Raw genomic sequence first — 21,213 nt, 5'->3', positions numbered from 1 at the left:
CAGAAGACACTCAACTTTGGAGCCACAGGACTCGATTACCCCTGGGCCCGAGTGAACAGTGCATGCTCACTAAGGTCTGGATGCGAAAAGAGAACTGACAGAAGCCTTGTGTCCCCTGGCCGGATGTCTTGCAACTTCATGATGACAGATATCCAGGGCAAGGTAATGTGGATGGCCCCATTGCTGCTCAAGGTCTGCCACGGCAGCGGTGTATGGCACTGGGTCATGGAGTGAGATGGCCATGATACGGGGATCAGGCAGCTTGAGGTGGTCGAGAAAGTGGTGGAACTTGACCAATGCGTCCTCATCTGGGAGCAACAGGTTTTCGAGGGCCATCTTGAAGAGAGCAAAAATAGTGGGTACGTGTAGGCGGTAGCACCTAGATACAGCTACTGGCTCAGGGGTTGTGCTGGCCATCTCTGCTTTGGCAGCTGCTGGCTCAGGGGCTGTACTAGCTGCTGAGGTGGGTACGTGGAAGCCACAGCGGCTGCATCCGGGTGGTAAGAGTAAGCTTCTCCAACTCCTTCAGCGTCTCCAGGAGACCTTGGTTGCCTGAGGCCTGTGACTAAGGATTGGGCCGGTCGAAAGCTTCAATGAGCACGTCAAAAGATCTCTCCAGGTAGGTGAGCCTCCTGAGCAGGCCGCTGTCATTCCCGCCATCCTCTTCTCGCCGGTGTGTGCTTGCATAACTCTGGTCAGGACCGCCCTGATCCAAGACCAAGAGTTGGCTGGGGAGCTGACAGGACGGTGACTTGCCCCTGCTGGTACTTTTCTCCAGGTTAATCGTCTCTAATCCGTCTCGAATCAGGATGCCGGTGAGCAGACACGCGAAGGCAGACCCGTGAGTCCCTAGACTAACCAGCCTAGCTTTGTCTTAACAGCTACAGGACTGTCTGCAATACATGATCGAACAAGCTGGACTGGGGTGATGAGGTGCGAGTAATCAGCACTGATGAGAAGCAGAGGTGTCACTTGGTTCAGCTCCTGGAGTGGCAGTCACCTGAAGTGGTGGTGTTGCCTTTGAGCCTCAGCAAGGCAGGCAGGGTTAATCGTCTCTAATCCGTCTCGAATGACCATGAAAAAAAAGAGTGCCACCTGTTGGTCGGTGAACTCAGAAAGGTGCAGATTTAAACTAGAGACAATCGCCCCGGGTCCCCGATCACAGGGACAATGATGCAGCAGGACACATACACAAGTCACTCATTTATTGCCACACACACAGCATTGAATTGTTAATACTAGTGTTGATAATGGTGGAAGTGGAAGTAAAAGTGAAAGTATAATTATACTTTTTTTCGCATTGACACACTAGCACCCCACCATGTTAGGAGAAGTGTCCAGAGTTTGCAGTCAATTATGCACTCTTCAGTTATGGTGTAAGAGCAGTGGGCAGCCCATCCGCCCTCTAGCAGGCATTGCACCTCAAAATAATAAAACAACCCTGACTATTACTAGAAGGAGGATTTTCTGCACAGAGTGTGTTACTCAATACATCCAATAACTAAATGAAGCACATACATTATTTGTCAGACAGTATGGGGACCAAACACATTAGCTACCTTGCTATAGGGATTTGAAACGGGCAACAAAACCCCTGATCGCAATCCAGTTTCCCCTAACCAAACTCTCACTTTGCTAACACTGCCTTAACCAGAGAGACTCTGGTTCTGCAAAACACAGAAACGTTGCTTTAAAGCCTCCATTAAAATTGTTCAGCCATGTAAATGTACTATAGCCTATTATGCAGCATTTCCTCTTCCAGCGCCTAGATCTCCCTCTGTGTGTAGGCTATAATTACATATACCCTCTGTCTGTGTGCTCTCCCTCCGGCTGTGTACTGTAGTGCACTACCCCAGCAACAGTGGGATTCCCAGAATGCAAAGCATACTGTTCCACTCTACATGATTTACATTAGCATTGTATTTATAGATATAGTAGGTGCATACATACGTATATGAACAGAACAAATCAACTTTGAACAAATCTCACACAACATTGATGAAGTAGATAGTTGTACATCATGTCTAATAAATCAAATCGTATACTGAGTCATAGCTCCTGTACAAGTACTGTATGTGTACAGTACATAAAGTAGATGAATAAACCCACTTTTGAGAAAACTGATGATAATTTCACCCCAAATCCGTTTGACTTATCCATTCCACTATCACCCGACAATTTGAGTCCAATGTAGCAGTGAATGAACTGAGAAGCAGGCTATTGGGGACGGTTACTAGGTTCCTGGTACTCTGGTCTGGAGGCCCCTCTGTGCATACAAATATTATGAGGAAGGAATATAACAATGGATATGAAATGGGGACTGGGTTTGCACTTCTCCTTTGAAACTCAATGTCTTTAGGCTATCAGGGTGTATAACCTCTTATAACCTCTGGCATAGTGACCTGTTGTGTTCAGAGTGGAAACTTCTGGAGGATTACTCATTGCCACCATGCAGTGATCATGAGACACACATGCATGCCATGCCATTCATACCTTCAGTATCGATGTCACTATGGATCAAGACCAAGACAGGAGGCAAACAAGTTACATAATGTTGCGCAATACCACATAAAAAAGCCAAGGAAGTCTGCTCTGTCTTGGTCTGTGTCAAACTAGCGTGTTGAAAGTGTGGTGTGTGTGTTTGCGCTTCAGAGCTGGGACTGAAGAAGACCATGGGATATGGAGAACTCATGACTGTGCAGAATGGGGACCAACCAGACCACGCGGTCGAGGTGACCGACTAAGCATGACCGATTAATGCGGTTCAAAGCAGTTGATGACTGCAAGGTTGAAAGTAACCTTAACCATTAAATCAGAAAAGAAAGAGATGACTGGGCAAGATGCCTGACCACATCTTAGTTAGAGGAACAGCATGTCTTAATGCTAATCTTAAATGTTAACCATGATAAAAAGCCTAACCATGCTTCCTTTCGTGCACTCATTCACTCACACACTATTGTAATGGTCATTGCAGAGAGCTGAATTGAAGGCTCTGTGTTAGACAGAAGGCAATGCCTTATTAATCCATTAGTTTGACAGGCAAGTGGAAGGACAAAAGGCCTATTTGTGCTCTGGGTCTGTGTGTGGCAGCAGGGGAGGGCATCAGGGCCTGAACACTGGCCCCGAGTGACAGCCCCAGTTCAGGGAGGAGACAGAGGGGGACAGGAGCCTCCCTGTATAAACCCCACTGCTGTGTCTGTCGTTTAACCCCAATGGTCACTCTGCATCAGTGATTCGGACTGGCACTGACAAGGACGCTATGCACCAACTACAGCTACATGTACAGTACATCTCTAACTAAAGAGAGGGAGGGAGGGAGTAGAACGAGGGAGGTGGGGGAGGTAATCAAATGCTTGACATTGAATGAGGATTGGAAAGAGAAAGAATGAGAAAGAGAATAAGGAACTATATTAAGGGAAAGAGCGAGAAATTATATGCCTGACAGGGACTGTGAAGAGAGGGAGTGGAGTAAAGATACCACCTAGCAACAAAATCACCTTGGTTATCAGTTTTCTTTCCTAATTAGCAGTATAAGTTTAGAAGGATTCTTTCATCTCTGGGATCAGGGAGAGTAGGAGAGTAGGTGGAGGTGTGAGTGACAGAGAGAGAGAGAGACACGTCAAAGACATTCCATTATCGGCACATCTGTCATAGAAAGAATATCCAAAAATATAAACCCACAACCGTACCATCAGTGAGATCATTTTGATAATTAATATTCAACTCATTGAGAAATCCCCTAGGTTAGAAATGCCATATTCTAGAGCTATTATGTGAAGGTTTTGATGATATATCCCAGATAAATATCATACCAGAATCAATTCTCTAGTTACACAAAAGTTAAACAAATTACAGAAATGTTCAACGGGACTGTCTGGGACATACAATTTACATGCTGAGCAGACAATGGTGACATCCATTCAAAAACCAACTCAGGTCAAGTCTCTACTGTTAACATTCATGGAAATAAAAATGGGGCACCTTTTCTCTCGGGGGCACAAATAAATGAACAGTCTGAAGAAAAGTACCATTATTCCGCTACTGAAATGAATGGTTTTAGCCTTGGAGAACAGTGGCACGCTCAGTGACAGCGGAAGGACAACAGTCTTCCACCACACCACAATCTCCTTATGAAGGCCTGCTGTGTGTGTGTTTCCATGACAGAGCACACAGTGAAAAATGGTACCAGTGTCCATCAGACCACTTTCTGAGAGAGAGAGACTTGATCAGATCAAACTAAAGAGTTGTCTTTGAGTTCTGCAGGAAGCATGACGACACTCTTACCGTATCCTGAAAGTGTACACACAGACATACTCAAAACACATCAAGGATCAGAAGACATTCTTCAGTTTGGGTGTGTGTACACTGTAAGGTAATAGCATATTGGGTATGAGTCACCTTGTACTGTGTGGAGAGAGAGACTAGACAATATTATTGGGCGGATAGTGGGTGAAACGAGAGGCTTTTGTCCTTGTAGTGTGTCAGCATGCAGTGAACGATTACTGTACTGCCTGACTCTCATAGCTCCTTCTCTCTGTCTCTTACACACAAAGTGCTCCAGTCTATCCAGTTCCAGTAATATAGCTGATGAACCATATAATTCAATGTTATTTTTAAAAATAAATCTCACTGTTTGTCATCCTGCAGAGGGGTTGAGAGAATGGGCGTGATTAGCTACTTCCCTCTGATCCTTGCATTACATCAATGAATCCTAAAACCACTGTGACCAGGGCCAAAGGTTGAGCCGGGTCACATATTTAGTTGCATGTTTACTGCTTCTCTGCTCAAAAACACCTCTTATCAGAATCTAACTCCCGCCAGCACACACATACAACGCCTGTACAAAGCTTTATCTTTCAGTGCCACAGGCAGGCCTGTTTTCCTCCCACCTGACGTGTGTGCGTGCGTCTATCCAAACAGATGTGTCGGTCTCCTGCTGTTCCACCCTGATCCTGGGTCTGTGGATAAGACAGGGCAGGCCAGTATATGGAAGATAGAGAATCTCTAAGGCTAGGTGTTCCTGTATTCACTCACAGGGCATTGTGGGGGCCATTATCCAGTCCTGCTACTCTATCACTACAGTGGAATTGGGTCCAAACCTTATCTCGCCGTACTTGTATGAAAGTGAGGTGTCATGACATACAGTTAATCTTTTTCTACAGGTAAAGAATACAGACTTTCGTAAAAAACGAAAAAGATATCTGCTTGGACATATACACATAACAGGTAACGTGTATGAGAGAATAGGGGTGCAAGCTTGGGGAGCTGTATATTCTAACATTTCTTATTTAAATTTGAGGAATTACTGCATGTTGTTATACTAAACAAAAATATAAAAACGAAACAACAATTTCAAAGATTTTACTGAGTTACAGTTCATAAGGAAATAAGTCAACTTAAATAAATAAATTAGGCCGTAATCAATGGATTTCACGACTTGGAATACAGATCTGCCTCTGTTGGTCACAAATACCTTTCAAAAAAAAAAAAAGTAGGGGTGTGGAACAGAAACCCAGTCAGTATCTGGTGTGATCACCAATTGCCTCATGTAGCACAACATCTCCATCGCATAGAGTTGATCAGGCTGTTGATTGTGGCCTGTGGAATGTTGTCTCACTTCTCTTCAATGGCTGTACTAAACTGCTGGATATTGGCGGGAAATGGAACAGGCTGACATACAGAGCATCACAAACATGCTCAATGGGCCTCAGGATCTCATCACAGTCTCTCTGTGCATTCAAATTGCCACTGATCAAATGAAATTGCATTTGTTGTCTGTAGCTAATGCCTATCCATACCATAACCCCACCGTCACCATGGGGCACTCTGTTTACATCAGCAAATCACTTGCCCACACGCCGCCATACACGTGGTCTGCGGATGTGAGGCCGGTTGGACGTACTGCCAAATTCTCTAAAACGATGGCTTATGCTAGAGAAATTAACATTTTCTTGCACCACAATACAAGTCCCACCTAGATACTTCTACAGCTACATTTTAAGAAGTGCTGTTCCCCCTTCTCCAACCACTAACTCTGCAATTAATATGGACAACCACAACATTCCTTGAACACACTGGGGGTTTTAGTCAGTATAGTCTAGATCAGTGGCCACCAACATTTTCTAAGTCAAGATCATTATCACAGTCAAAAAGCAAGCTGAGATCTAACCCTCAGATTTTATTTTTTACATGACTTAAAAAAACATGAACTTAATAAAACAGTTCTGTAGAAATGGGGTTTGGGCAGTAGGCTTAATTCATGATCACAGCATATTGGCTATATGCCTGGCCTGCCAATGTTGTTATTCTCAGACCATATTATATTTAAAAACTTGTGCTTTGATAACAAAATAAATCAGTTAGTGTAGCATTTGCAAGGAACTGCAGAGGATGAATTGAAATAACTAGCTTTTTTTATTTTACTGGACTGATGTTACATGCTTCTGATGGGCATGGTGCTTTCAAGATGTCTGGTGATCAACTAGGAATGTCTTGAAGATAGACCAGTCTATCGTGATTGACCGGTGGACGACCATTGGTCTAGATAGAATGTGATGAGAGTTTTATGGCTCTACTCCTGGCTGTGTGATGCTGCTGCCATCTGAATATAATGTAGAGTATATGAGCGGCGTGAGATTAAGCAGGGAGAGTGCGAGACCCTCTGTAATGATCCAGGCTCGTTTTATTTTATTCAGCTCAGTCCAATTAACCGAGTCCCCGAGGAGCCCAAGGTCTCAATTAGGATGGGCCTCCACATCCACACCAGCCAGTCTGGATCCCCCATCAGCCCCTATCCGCTCCTCCTCTGAGCCTAGCGTTATCAAATCCTTCTCTGAACATAGCTATGAGGGGAGAGTTGCACTGAGGAGCACAGTTACTATGCCATGACTATTCAAGGAGACGCTACCGTGGAAATCCATTCTGTTGCTCTACTATTAATATTTAAAGACGATATAGCCAAAGCTCTCATTGCATTATTACTATGTTGTACTATTACTATTCAAGGCGATATCCTCTTACTGTATTGCTATGCTATGCCAAGGCCTACTCCAAGAGACGTAGCAAAAGTAATTCCTTTGATTTCTCTTAGAAAGCGTTAACAGTCTGAGATAAGACGTTAACAGTGTGTTCCGGTACATTGTGACAGGAAAACGACACCACCTTTCCATGGCGTCGGCACTCTGCTCCACTCCTGAAGGATAGGGAGACACAGAATTTCAACAGACAGAATCATGTGCCGTTATGCCTATGTAATCTAAACACACCAAGGACTGTGGTGTCATCACTTTATGTCATTGTGTGTGTTACTTCCTGGTTATCGCATGTCAGACCAGGAGTCTAGGGAAAGGGAGTGGGCTTATAATGAAGTCCTTTAGTGGGATTGGATTCGTCCATTAGCCTGAGAATCAATTCCTTCTGGGGACGACCTTGTTGGTTTGTGGAATGCTTGCTTGGGAAAAAGGACACTTCTAGTTTTTGTCACCAACTGCTTGGCCGTGTCAAGAACTGCCTTGCCCTGGTGCCAGTGTCAACAGGAAAACCAACACAAATATCAGTAGCTATACTACTTAGTCCAAGAGAGGATATGGAATGATGCAACATTTTGTTAGATATTGTAAAAAAAAAAAATCCAATGCAAACATTTGTATCTCAATATCAAATAATTTATAGGCCACAATTAAGTACCTTACTGTGATTGTTTTCAAAAAATGTTTGTCGTCAAAAATGGCTTCTTAGCAAAGAGCAATTTCCCAAACAAGAATTCTGAGTGGCGAGCAGAAAACTAGCTGTTATTTATTGTCAGAGAGGTTTGGAATGTGCTTTCTTAATTGTCTATTAAATAATGTACCTTCTGGTGATGTCCACATGCAAGCCAAAACTCCATCCCACCAAAACAGGCTGAAATTTCAGGCGGTCTTTTCAAATAGCTCTTACACTAAAAGGGCATTATCATAATTTTCACAATATTCCTCCATATTTTGCAAAAAACACAGGGAAATCATGTTTTTGACTGCACTGGGACTTTAATATTGTGGTAATACTACTTTTAGCTGCTGTTATACCTGTGTAGTAAAGCTGTAATTACTTTGGTAAAAGAACTTAGCAATAGCCATGTAATTAATGACTTAGCGATGCTTTAAAAAGTTTCAATACCAACTCTACCAATCAAAGTGGTATCAAAAAGCTATGCAGACAGCCTGCTGTCCTCTTAGCATACAGGCATTCCCCATCAGCCTCCCTTGAGACACCACAGTAAAATGTGGTGTCTCAAAGTCTCCCTTGGCTTGTTGTGGAATGAAACGCTGTGCATGCAAGGGTGCTGCATTTTTATCTGCTGCTCATTTAAACAGGGGACATTATCTGTGATTTTAAGATGTCCGAGAATGTGGAGAGCGTGCGGTTGCTCGTAGTCATATCACACTGGGCACAATAAATCCATTATTTATTTCAGACAGGTCTAAAGAAGCATGATTTGAAGAAAATGTTGTCTATTTCAGAAGAAAAGAATAGCATACTCTGAGTTGTCCTTATGCTAGGTCCTGATCTGGCTATGCCATATGGCTGTGGGCTACACTAGTTCATTTAGCAGACAAGATTTGCTTAGAATTCCGTGGCATTATTTTATAGTATGAAGAAGAATTGAACAAAGCTGAATAAATATAAATATTTTCTCCAAAGGATTTGAGGGAGTGCGCATATGCGGCTATTGTGTTGAGCGGTTAACAAAAAAATAGGTACTCATATATGCTTAATTTATAGTTAATGTAACTTGTTGTTCTACAAACATTGGGCTATATGTTTTGATTTTTAATACATTCTAAGGATGCATGATGAGACTAATGAGGATTTCAAAATTCGCTTGAAAGGCACGAGCTCTGCTTTGTTTTTTTGCGCAGGCTATACACACTCCAATGGTCTCTAATTCACAATTTGACAAGCACTTGATAATGCCTCAAATTTCACAGCGGCATCCCCTTTGTGGCCGTAATGCACCCTAAAAAAATTCCATGCCTTTTGCGATCCGGAGTTCTGCATTGTGCCCTCCCTGAGTGTGCTGCGAATTCCGAAGTGTCTCTCACTCGCATGGCTCTCCGTCACGCGATGGGATCTTTCTCACAGGCTACAAGTGAAGACAGACTCATTGGGGACGCAACTGCAGGCGTCCTTATCCAATTCCGAGGTACATAATTGAAGAGATTGGAAGAACTGTCCACATTTACTTTTCGTCAGCCAACAAGACGAATAGGCCTAACGAACAGAAAAGGCACTAGCTTATGTCAATGTATCCCCCACAGTACAAAAGCCAACCTACTCTATTCTGTGTGAGAAATAAATATTCCAAACATATTGTGGGATGCGGTAGATCCCAAATTAATATAGATCAGAACGTTTAGCTTAAAATGTTGATCAACTATTAGGCTATTTCTTCACATTATAAGCGCAGCATTGCGCACATGGTAGTAGGCTATAAGTTCGAATGTTCCATTAGTTGAAAACACCATTATCAAAAGTGACCGGAAATGCAATTATAAATGTACAGCTTTTATTATAAAGGTGCATTTATGGTGAAAAATGATCTTCCTCAAACTTGAAACTCACGCACTGCTTATATATGCCAGTTAGACTCTACACCCCTTATAAAGTAGATTATTATGCTTAATTTTAAGAATTAATTTGGCCACTTTAGTTATACAAACCGTATTAAAACATATAGACCTATGGGCTAGGCAACATGAGGTGTGTGACTGATTTTAAAAATTCACCAAAAAAAAACTGCATTGTTTCTTATGCAGGGCATCATTCAAGTGATAATATATAACTCACAAGTGATAGGCTAATGTTGGCACCGATCAGACTATTCGTGATTTAATCTTGTATTTACATATACTAAAGAATATATGTGTGACATTTGTTTAGATGTAGAATGGACCATTATCATGCACCTGTATCGAAACGGGCAGCGGGACAAATGCATGTAATCTATGCACTTAAATAGCGAATGGAGGACGCTTTCCCCATGGTTCATTTTCATGCCAGCCAGGTAAGCTATTCTCCTGTTGTAAATATAAGCAATGTGCTTAATATTAGGAAAGTTGATAAATATAGTAGGCCTATAGAAAGCTGATGGGATCCTCTTTTTAATAGCGGCCATCAAGTCGGTTTCCTTCCGCAATTGCATAGCCTATAGAAATGTTGCACAACATGAGTTCATGGGCTCTCATGAAGTGTTTGAATAGATTTTCAAATGCAATTGCATTGATGTCAGAGTGCTGAGTACCAGGCAGTGATCAAGTTTGGTAGGCTACTAATTACCAGCAGCAGCATCAGAGCTTGGAGAAGTCTTATTACAGTGACTAAACGGTCATGTGGAATTTGACTGCCTTCATGACTCGTGACCACCGGTGTGGCGGTAATACGGTCACTGCAACAGCCATAGGTACAACCACTTTGTATAGTACTGAGAGGCTTCAAACCCAGCCTCTTTATCAAGCTGGTCCTCTTATGCCTTTGAGAAGCATAATGTCAGGTCTAGGTCAATATAGAGCAGACTACAGTGTTTCCCAACTCCAGTCCTCAAGTACCAACAGTAAAAAAAAAAATTGTAAGCCTCAACAAGCACACCTGATTCAACATGTGAACTAATCATTAAGCATGTAATGAGTTGAATTAGGTCTGTTTGTCCCCGGGGTAACAACAAAAATGTGTACTTATGGACTTGAGTTGAGAAACACTGGACTGGATGACGCATCTGTGGGTAAACGGGTGTATTTGAAGTACAGTGTGTGATTACGAATGTCTACCTTCAACAGAAACCTATCAAACTCTACTGCCCCTTCCTTCCCTGCCCCCATGGAGATAGATATACTAGGCTACTTTTTTTAAAGTTTGCTATCGACAGGTGTACACACACACACACACACACACACCTTTGACTCACATAAAACACAAATGACAGGGACACAGGACATAGCATTTAGAATGTAGAAATACGTGACCTTAAAGTTCAGTTACCAACCTTTTTGATAAAAATATAAATCATTAACTCAGTCCAGAGGATATTTAGTTTATCTATGTAGAACTTACTACACATCAAAAAGGAATCACTGGGACAAAGTGTAACTACAAAGCCCAACAAACAATTAGAGGGTGTCCAACATTGGCCTACAGTCGTAGTTTTGTTGCTGATGTGCAGCCCTCCAAAAACGACAGAAATGGCCACATGACTGGCATCTCTGCTATGGATGTACTTTTATACCGCTAGGGGTCCATGAGAAGAATGCCAAATAATTTCTCAATATCTTCTCACAGAAAGACAACCTTTTGGCCTCATAGGCCTTATGAGGTCTATTTTGAAAGTCCAAAATCATGTTTTTTGTCACTATTTGGGTTAAAAAGGTATATCTAAGCCTATTATATAATAATAATAAGAAATAAATACATTTTATTTGGTGGGCACCTTCCAGGGCACTCAATGACATCTTATATTAAAAGTAGGGCTACATAAAATCAAGTGCAGTTAATACATAAGATCATCAAATCAAGTGCAATTTAAAATTAATGGACCAGACAAAACAGGACAGATAAAAAGAGGGGTTGGGTAGAGGATACAGTTTAGACTAGAGGGTAAGGGTTTAGGTTTAGGGGGTTGGGAATAGGTTACAGACTGGGTTTAGTGTAAGGGTGTGGGCTGGGGGTACACATAGGTATACAGAGAAGACACAGCAGGGGGGGGGGGGGGCAGAATCAATCCTAAACTATAGGCCAGGGGTAGGCAACCCTTAGCTCTGTTGGTCAGGTGTGGTGACTAGTTGGAACAAATTCACGCAGTCTACAGCACTCCATGAACAGGGTTGCCTACCCCTGCTATAGGCTTCATGTTATCAACATCCTTGAAGAGGTGTGTTCTTAGGAGGATGTTGAATGAGATGACTATCTCTGCATGTTGTATGTGTGTGGGGGAGTGCATTCCAGAACCTGGGTGCCTTTCAGCTGAAAGGCCGAGCACCCATGTTGGAGAGGGGGGTGACAAGGAGACCAGCAGAGGAGGAGTGGAGGTAGTGGGAGGCATAGACTGGGAGGAGGTCAGAGAGGTAGGTGGGTGCCAGGTTGTGGACAGTTTTGTAGGGGAGGAGTGTCTTAAAGTTAATACGGGATTGCACAGGGAGCCAGAGTAGATTGATTAGGATTGGTGTGATGTGTTCGGTTGGCCTGATGCGGGTGAGGATTCTGGCAGCAGAGTTCAGTTGAAGTCTTTTGGTGAGTTTGGTGGGGATACCAGTGAGGAGTGTTGCAATACTCCAAACAGGAAGTTCCGGAGTCATGGATGATGGTTTCGGTGCTGGAGGCTTAGATCTAGGCCTGTCTGGATCGATAAACACCAGAGGCAGAGGAACTGAACTACAACAGCAAATGAACTAAGCGGTATACCATATTTTATGATATACCGGTATTGATGCAGGGACCGGTATGGGTTTTACTTTACCTTCTATACCGGTATTTGAATGTTTGGTTTGTTAAATGTGATACGCCATGTGTAATGTCAATTTTTATAGTTTACTTCGCTACTTGAGTCATCTCTCTCCGTACCACTTTCCACAGACCTAGCCACGCCCCCTGTCACTCAAGGAGCGCATTTCATGTTCCTCAACCACGAGACACTTGCGTTCAGTCTGCATGGTCAATGAAGCACATGTAACAATGTTGATAACGATGCTTTTTTCACTTTGCTTCTTAATATAAATCCACTAGCGTTCTATAATGACAGTATTAGTTTGTGTTTCTTACATAAGCAAACAGCTAGTTTGTCTTTTCTTAGCAAGTTGCCCTAAATCTTCTGAGATGCTAATAGCCACTAATGCTAATAGCTAGCTAGCTAATAAATGTATATATTTCCACGATTCCAACTGTTTTTCTCTAATTCACAAGTCAAATCGCATTTGCAACATTTGGTTAAAAATAATTCCTAGTTTAATTGCCCATATCGTGCAGCCCTACGTGGCAGTGGGGAAATTATCTCAATTGAGCAGTGGTGTAAAGTACTTAAGTAAAAATACTTTCAAGTACTACTTAAGTCATTTCTTTTGGTATCTGTACTTTACTATTTTTGACAACTTATACTTTACTACATTCCTGAAAATGTACTTTTTACTCCATACATTTCCCCTGGCACCTAAAAGTACTCGTTACATTTTGAATGCTTAGCAGCACAGGAAAATGGTTCAATTCACACACTTGTCAAGAGAACATCCCTGGTCAACTACTGCCTCTGATCTGGAGGACTCACTAAACACAAATGCTTTGTTTGTAAATTATGTCTGAGTGTTGGAGTGTGCCCCTGGATATCCGTATATATTAAAAAATATTTTTTTAAATGATGCCATCTGGTTTGCTTGATATAAGGAATTTGAAATTATTTAAAGTTTCACTTTTGATACTTATGTACATTTTATAAATTACATTTACTTTTGAAACTTAAGTATATTTTAAACAAAATACTTTTAGACTTTTACTCAAGTAGTATTTTACTGGGTGACTCACTTTTACTTGAGTCATTTTTTATTAGCGTATCTTTACTTTAATCAAGTATGACAATTGGGTGCAGGAACTGCAGAAATGATAAGTGCTGACATTTGTTTTTGTTGAAGTTGAATTGAACAGTATAAAACAATCAGAATGGAGAAAGACTCATTGAAATCACTTAGAATGTATGTGTTACCACCCTAGGATCACTAACTACTCAAAGCAAATGTAGACCTTTCATTATTCAAAAACTGAAAATACCGTCCTACCTTGCTTTTTTTTTTTTATACCATGATATTATATTTGGGCCATATCGCCCAGCCCTAATCTGAACTATCAACAACTAAAAATAAAATGGAACTGGGCAGAAATTCCATTACCTGATGACTACAGTCCTTGATACAGTAGTTTAGTGTATACTTTTCAGATATAAGTTCAGAAAGCCAGACTAGTGTTGGCGTGTTAAATTAGATATATGGCAGGTGACAATAGCAAAATCGTTATTCTCGGGAGGCGCGCGCGGAGGAGCACTAATGAGCGTGATAGTACATGCCCTTTGCTCTAAATCAAAGCTCGAGTATCACTTTGGTCTGGGTCTTTATGACCACAGGCACATTCCGCCGTGGTCAGAGATCTCTCCACTATAGCTCACACCTCGTCAGCTGCTCCGAGAGTAATGTCATGCAATCTCGTTAAGAATACTGTTGGCATGTTAAAATTAAGATCACACAACTGCCCACATAGTGCTAGTTATTGACCATTATTATTCTTAGCCCCGTGAACAGGTTATTAATGCACTCAGTGCAGCAGCTAATTTTATTATACGGGGATAGCCCATTGTGGAAAAATCCTTTCCTGGGCTTGTTGCGACAGTAGGATATTGGAGGCTGCAATGCATGAACCAGCCATATGTTTTGACTCGTATGAAGGTGTGACGGTTAAGCCAGGTGCTGGTCTGTATCAAAACAATATTATATTATGAGACCACAACACATGGAATAGGTCTATAGTCCTACAATAAAACAATGTGAAAACGACAAAAGCCCTTGTCTGGTAACAGCCTTTACTTATGGCTGTGGGTAACCCGCCACAATATGCTGATAGCCTACTATAAATCAATTGGCCCAATGTACCTCATCTGAAAAGAGGGAGGAATGTATATGACATAATATAAACTATGGAAATGCAGTCCTAATTGTTCAATGTCAGGCCACGAAACTTACCTTGGTAACCACATTCTGAATGAGTCCGGTATGCAGCTCAAACGTCCACTCTTTGCACATACAATGTTGCAGATGCCTAGCCGTATAATTGTGGGTGCCATTGGTATAAACGTACGCCGCTGTTCGCGGAAAACTATTATTTGCACCATGAAATAAAGGACTTCTAGTCAAATTAGTCGTGTTTGCCATAGGCGGAACACATGTGTTGTTCGGTTGGGCAAGAAGGAATTCATCAGAGTACTGGCTGAATCCAATAAATAACGCCGGAATCCATGTCAGCACGATTAGCTGTCTCTGGTACTTCCCAAATCCCCCAAGAAAAGGCAAGACACAACTGTCAATGCGTGTGAGCAATCCCGGCGACTCTGTTTCGAGGGACACAAAGCCGTTCTCCGATTGATGGTCTTCGGTATCTAGCTGTACCACGGCCATCGCGGTTTTGCTCATGGATGCGTCTGTAGTGCAGCCGAGTTGGCAATGCTGCTGGGAGACTCCACACTGCGTCAATAACCCCGCTCTGGTGGTGACTGCGGTGCGTAGGCAATCACTGAAATTGAAGCAAGACACACTTCTTTATGACCAGGAAGCTGCTCACTCCCTGTGATCCTGTTTAGGTGGACTCCGCGCACTATTATCACTGAAGGAAGAGCGCTTATTTGGCCGACTGCAAGCAGGTTTAAATGCAGACTAGCAAATGTCCTATATTAGAACAGACAAGCGCGACAACATGCGGCGAGGGAAGTTTTTAATCACCAGTATTTCCCATCTCCTGGATACATCTCATTTGCATAGAATTTGATCAACCTATCTGTGTGAGCTGTGCCGGAAGAAGTAGTAAACAAAGGGAGGGAATACAACCTTGCCCCTTACACGGTTGCACTTACAGGTAACACACCTGCCCAAATACAGTCCGTTAGAGTAGCCTATAGCGTTTAGAGTTAAATAGTCACATGTACAAGGTTGCAGATGTAATTACAGAGTACAGTACACTCATTGAGCTCTGACTTCTTGTAAACACAAGCCTATTCCCTCTTTCCTGTCAAGTCATCCGCTATATCGAAAGTTGATGCTTTTTAAATCATTTACACAGCGGTGGAGTACCACGGATTCTGTTTGCAGTATAAAATAGGCGGAACTTTGAGCAACCCTCCACCCTTGTCCGTCGCATACACCTACAGGGTGCATAATAATAGACTAGTGGTGGGTCGTTTGCGAAGAACGTCACTTTTTTTAACAGCTGTTTTTGGTGAACGTCGGGAACAGAATCACATCTGTGAAAGAGCCTTTCATTTGGCTTCCGATTTGCATATTGTTACTATTTCTTTTTGAGCTCCAGATATCGATTATCCGCAGATAAATTAGTCTATATAAAAAACATTGATTGTAAATTCCTCAGCTCAGGAAAAATAGTGAGGAGAGCGTCATTCTGGTCTGCACAAATTATTTCAGTAGGCTACCTTAAAAACAAATCTCTTTTTTGCAGGCCATCTAATAATTTGGTCAGGTAAACATGTATTTATCTCACGATGTGACATCATGGTCGGCAACCTTTTATACTTTAAATTAGAGATTGCCATTTCTTTAAGAATAGTCTACTGAAGGAAGAGCGGTTTGGGAGCAAAATGAAGGTCTATTTTAGGGGAATGGAGCCAAATGATCCGGCTCACAGAAAAGACCCAGAATGCCCACCACTACATAATAGAGGTCTCCAATTTGTAGTCCTAAAACACGGAAATGAGTTACCTCTGTTTCGCTCGGCCGTTCCTATTGGGTAAATGAATGGGGATAAATGCTGAAAATAAGGTCGGAGGTTAACACAGGCTTAGGAGATCATACGTTTTTTTTTCTAAGAGGTAATATTAGTCAGTTAACATGACCTTTATGAATTATGAGTCTTTTATGTGCTTTATGTGCTTGTTTTGATTACATACATTGTTCAAAATTCAAAAAAGTGACGTTAACTGATGAAAATGATCTCATAGAACAAAACGTATAAGATTTCCTAAACCTCTGTTTGCCACAGACCTTATTTTGGGCTTCAATCAAATCCCCCCCAAAAACATACATTTCCCCATAGGCTTTGGCCAACGAACCATGACGGAGTGAGTGTCCACAAAAATACACCATTACTATTGCTCTTACTGCTCTCACCATTACTAGGCTTTGGCACTAGATAGCAACAAAGGTCCCCATTGTATGTGTGTAGGAGACGTTTAAAAGGCCATACGCCTGCCCTTTATTGTTCTGTGACAATAGGACTGTCATAGTGGAGGGAAAGGAGAAGAGAGTATGCAATTGAGAGTTGAGAAGAAAAATGTAGGGGTATAGACCTACTATCACACACACACACACACACACACACACACACAGGGGGTATTTTATTATTACCACAGATATACAGAGAGAGTGATTAATATCACCTGTGCAATACAGTCAGTCAACCACATTATTTTATGATCTTATCACATTATTATTTCAGTAATGATTAACTGTAACTCTCAGCTACACTGTCTTGTGTGGTCAGATAAAATACTGTAATCTATGAGGAAATTACTTAATTGAAATCAACACAACAAAATCAATATGAAGTACAGTACCAGTCAAAAGTTTGGACACACCTACTCAATCCAGGGTTTTTCTTTATTTTTACTATTTTCTACATTGTAGAATAATAGCGAACACATCAAAACTATGAAATAACAGCTTTGCACACTCTTGGCATTCTCTCAACCAGCTTCATGAGGTAGTCACCTGTAATGCATTTCAATTAACAGGTGTGCCTTGTTAAAAATGTATTTGTGGAATTTCTTTCCGTCTTAATGCGTTTGAGCCAATCAGTTGTGTTGTGACAAGGTAGGGATGGTATAAAAAAGATAACCATATTTGGTAAAAGACAAGGCAAGAACAGCTCAAATAAGCACAGAAAACAGTCCATCATTACTTTAAGACATGAAGGTCAGTCAATCCGGAAAATGTCAAGTACTTTCAAAGTTTCTTCAAGTGCAGTCTCAAAAACCATCAAGTGCTATGATGAAACTGGCACTCATGAGGACCGCCACAGGAATGGAAGACCCAGAGTTACCTCTGCTGCAGAGGATAAGTTCATTAGAGTTATCAGCCTCAGAAATTGCGCCCCAAATAAATGCTTCACGGAGTACAAGTAACAGACACATCTCAACATCAACTGTTCAGAGGAGACTGTGTGAATCAGGCCTTCATGGTCGAATTGCTGCAAAGAAACCACTACTAAAGGACACCAATAAGAACAAGAGACTTGCTTGGGCCAAGAATGTTATGCAGATGAATGAGGACCCAAAAGCGACTTAACAAAAACAGAGTCTTTATTCCAAACTTAAACAAAACGGTACTCCTGGATATATCTTAGATGACACCTGCTCACACGCAGCATCTGATGAAGGCAAAAACACGACAGGGCGGAACCAGGACGCCTGCTCACACGCAGCATCTGATGAAGGCAAAAACACGACAGGGCGGAACCAGGACACGGAACAGCAAACATCAAACAAAGATCCGACAAGGACAGAAGCGGAAAACAGAGGGAGAAATAGGAACTCTAATCAGAGGGCAAAATAGGGGACAGGTGTGAAAGATTAAATGAGGTAGTTAGGAGAATGAGGAACAGCTGGGAGCAGGAACGGAACGATAGAGAGAGAGCGAGAGAGGAAGAGAGGGAGGGGAAGAGAGAGGGAAAGAACCTACTAAGACCAGCAGAGGGAGACAAATGGAAGGGAAGCACAGGGACAAGACATGATAATCAAAAGACAAAACATGACAGTACCCCCCCACTCACCGAGCGCCTCCTGGCGCACTCGAGGAGGAACCCTGGCGGCAACGGAGGAAATCATTAATCAAAGAACGGTCCAGCACGTCCCGAGATGGAACCCAACTCCTCTCCTCAGGACCGTAACCCTCCCAATCCACTAAGTACTGGTGACCACGTCCCCGAGAACGCATGTCCATGATCTTCCGTACCTTGTAAATAGGTGCGCCCTCGACAAGGACGGGAGGGGGGGAGGGAAGACGAACGGGAGCGCGAAGAAAAGGCTTGACACAAGAGACATGGAAGACAGGGTGGACGCGACGAAGATGTCGCGGAAGAAGCAGTCGCACAGCGACAGGATTGACGACCTGAGAGACACGGAACGGACCAATGAACCGCGGAGTCAACTTGCGAGAAGCTGTCGTAAGGGGAAGGTTACGAGTGGAAAGCCACACTCTCTGACCGCGACAATACCTAGGACTCTTAATCCTACGTTTATTGGCGGCTCTCACAGTCTGCGCCCTGTAACGGCAAAGTGCAGACCTGACCCTCCTCCAAGTGCGCTCACAACGTTGGACAAAAGCCTGAGCGGAGGGAACGCTGGACTCGGCGAGCTGGGACGAGAACAGAGGAGGCTGGTAACCAAGACTACTCTGAAACGGAGATAGCCCTGTAGCAGACGAAGGAAGCGAGTTGTGAGCGTACTCAGCCCAGGGGAGCTGTTCTGCCCAAGACGCAGGGTTTCGAAACGAAAGGCTGCGTAAAATGCGACCAATCGACTGATTGGCCCTTTCTGCTTGACCGTTAGACTGGGGATGAAACCCGGAAGAGAGACTGACGGAAGCACCGATCAAACGACAGAACTCCCTCCAAAACTGTGACGTGAATTGCGGACCTCTGTCTGAAACGGCGTCTAACGGGAGGCCATGAATTCTGAACACATTCTCAATGATGATTTGTGCCGTCTCCTTAGCGGAAGGAAGCTTAGCGAGGGGAATGAAATGTGCCGCCTTAGAGAACCTATCGATAACCGTAAGAATCACAGTCTTCCCCGCAGACGAAGGCAGACCGGTAATAAAGTCTAAGGCGATGTGAGACCATGGTCGAGAAGGAATGGGAAGCGGTCTGAGACGACCGGCAGGAGGAGAGTTACCTGACTTAGTCTGCGCGCAGTCCGAACAAGCAGCCACGAAACGGCGCGTGTCCCGCTCCTGAGTAGGCCACCAAAACCGCTGGCGAATAGAAGCAAGCGTACCCCGAACACCGGGGTGGCCAGCTAACTTGGCAGAATGAGCCCACTGAAGAACAGCCAGACGAGTAGGGACAGGAACAAACAGAAGGTTACTAGGACAAGCGCGCGGCGACGCAGTGTGAGTGAGCGCTTGCTTTACCTGTCTCTCAATTCCCCAGACAGTCAACCCGACAACACGCCCTTCAGGGAGAATCCCCTCGGGGTCGGTAGAAACCACAGAAGAACTAAAGAGACGGGATAAGGCATCAGGCTTGGTGTTCTTATTCCCCGGGCGATAGGAAATCACGAACTCGAAACGAGCGAAAAACAACGCCCAACGAGCTTGACGTGCATTAAGTCGTTTGGCAGAACGGATGTACTCAAGGTTCTTATGGTCAGTCCAAACGACAAAAGGAACGGTCGCCCCCTCCAACCACTGTCGCCATTCGCCTATGGCTAAGCGGATAGCGAGCAGTTCGCGGTTACCCACATCATAGTTGCGTTCCGATGGCGACAGGCGATGAGAAAAGTAAGCGCAAGGATGAACCTTATCGTCAGACTGGAAGCGCTGGGACAGAATGGCTCCCACGCCCACCTCTGAAGCGTCAACCTCGACAATAAATTGTTTAGTGACGTCAGGAGTAACAAGGATAGGAGCGGATGTAAAACGCTTCTTGAGGAGATCAAAAGCTCCCTGGGCGGAACCGGACCACTTAAAGCAAGTCTTGACAGAAGTCAGAGCTGTGAGAGGGGCAGCCACTTGACCGAAATTACGAATGAAACGCCGATAGAAATTAGCGAAACCGAGAAAGCGCTGCAACTCGACACGTGACTTAGGGACGGGCCAATCGCTGACAGCCTGGACCTTAGCGGGATCCATCTGAATGCCTTCAGCGGAAATAACAGAACCAAGAAAAGTGACAGAGGAGACATGAAAGGCGCACTTCTCAGCCTTCACGTAGAGACAATTCTCTAAAAGGCGCTGGAGTACACGTCGAACGTGCTGAACATGAATCTCGAGTGACGGTGAAAAAATCAGGATATCGTCAAGGTAAACGAAAACAAAGATGTTCAGCATGTCTCTCAGTACATCATTGACTAATGCCTGAAAGACCGCTGGAGCATTAGAGAGACCGAACGGCAGAACCCGGTATTCAAAATGCCCTAACGGAGTGTTAAACGCCGTTTTCCACTCGTCCCCCTCTCTGATGCGTACGAGATGGTAAGCGTTACGAAGGTCCAACTTAGTAAAGAACCTGGCTCCCTGCAGCATCTCGAAGGCTGACGACATAAGGGGAAGCGGATAACGATTCTTAACCGTTATGTCATTCAGCCCTCGATAATCCACACAGGGGCGCAGAGTACCGTCCTTCTTCTTAACAAAGAAAAACCCCGCTCCGGCGGGAGAGGAAGAAGGCACCACGGTACCGGCGTTGAGAGAAACAGACAGATAATCC

General features: G+C 43.4%; 1 protein-coding gene across 3 annotated transcripts in view; it reads right to left on the bottom strand.

The window, feature by feature from the left end:
- Window positions 1-15,797, bottom strand: part of LOC120020303 (solute carrier family 22 member 23-like) — a 57,431-nt gene extending 41,634 nt beyond the window's left edge. For 2 of the 3 annotated variants that reach the window (XM_038963871.1, XM_038963872.1), the window contains exon 1: window positions 14,745-15,191. In XM_038963871.1, coding sequence (XP_038819799.1) covers window positions 14,745-15,191 — 447 coding nt within the window. Of the gene's footprint in view, window positions 1-14,744 lie in introns of all 3 variants that reach the window. The other variant, XM_038963870.1, reaches the window with a different exon arrangement.
- Between the last annotated feature and the right edge of the window lie 5,416 nt (window positions 15,798-21,213).

This window comes from Salvelinus namaycush, chromosome 25, assembly GCF_016432855.1.
Source record: "Salvelinus namaycush isolate Seneca chromosome 25, SaNama_1.0, whole genome shotgun sequence".
Lineage (NCBI taxonomy): Eukaryota > Metazoa > Chordata > Actinopteri > Salmoniformes > Salmonidae > Salvelinus > Salvelinus namaycush.
This window is presented reverse-complemented; position numbering and strand designations above follow the sequence as displayed.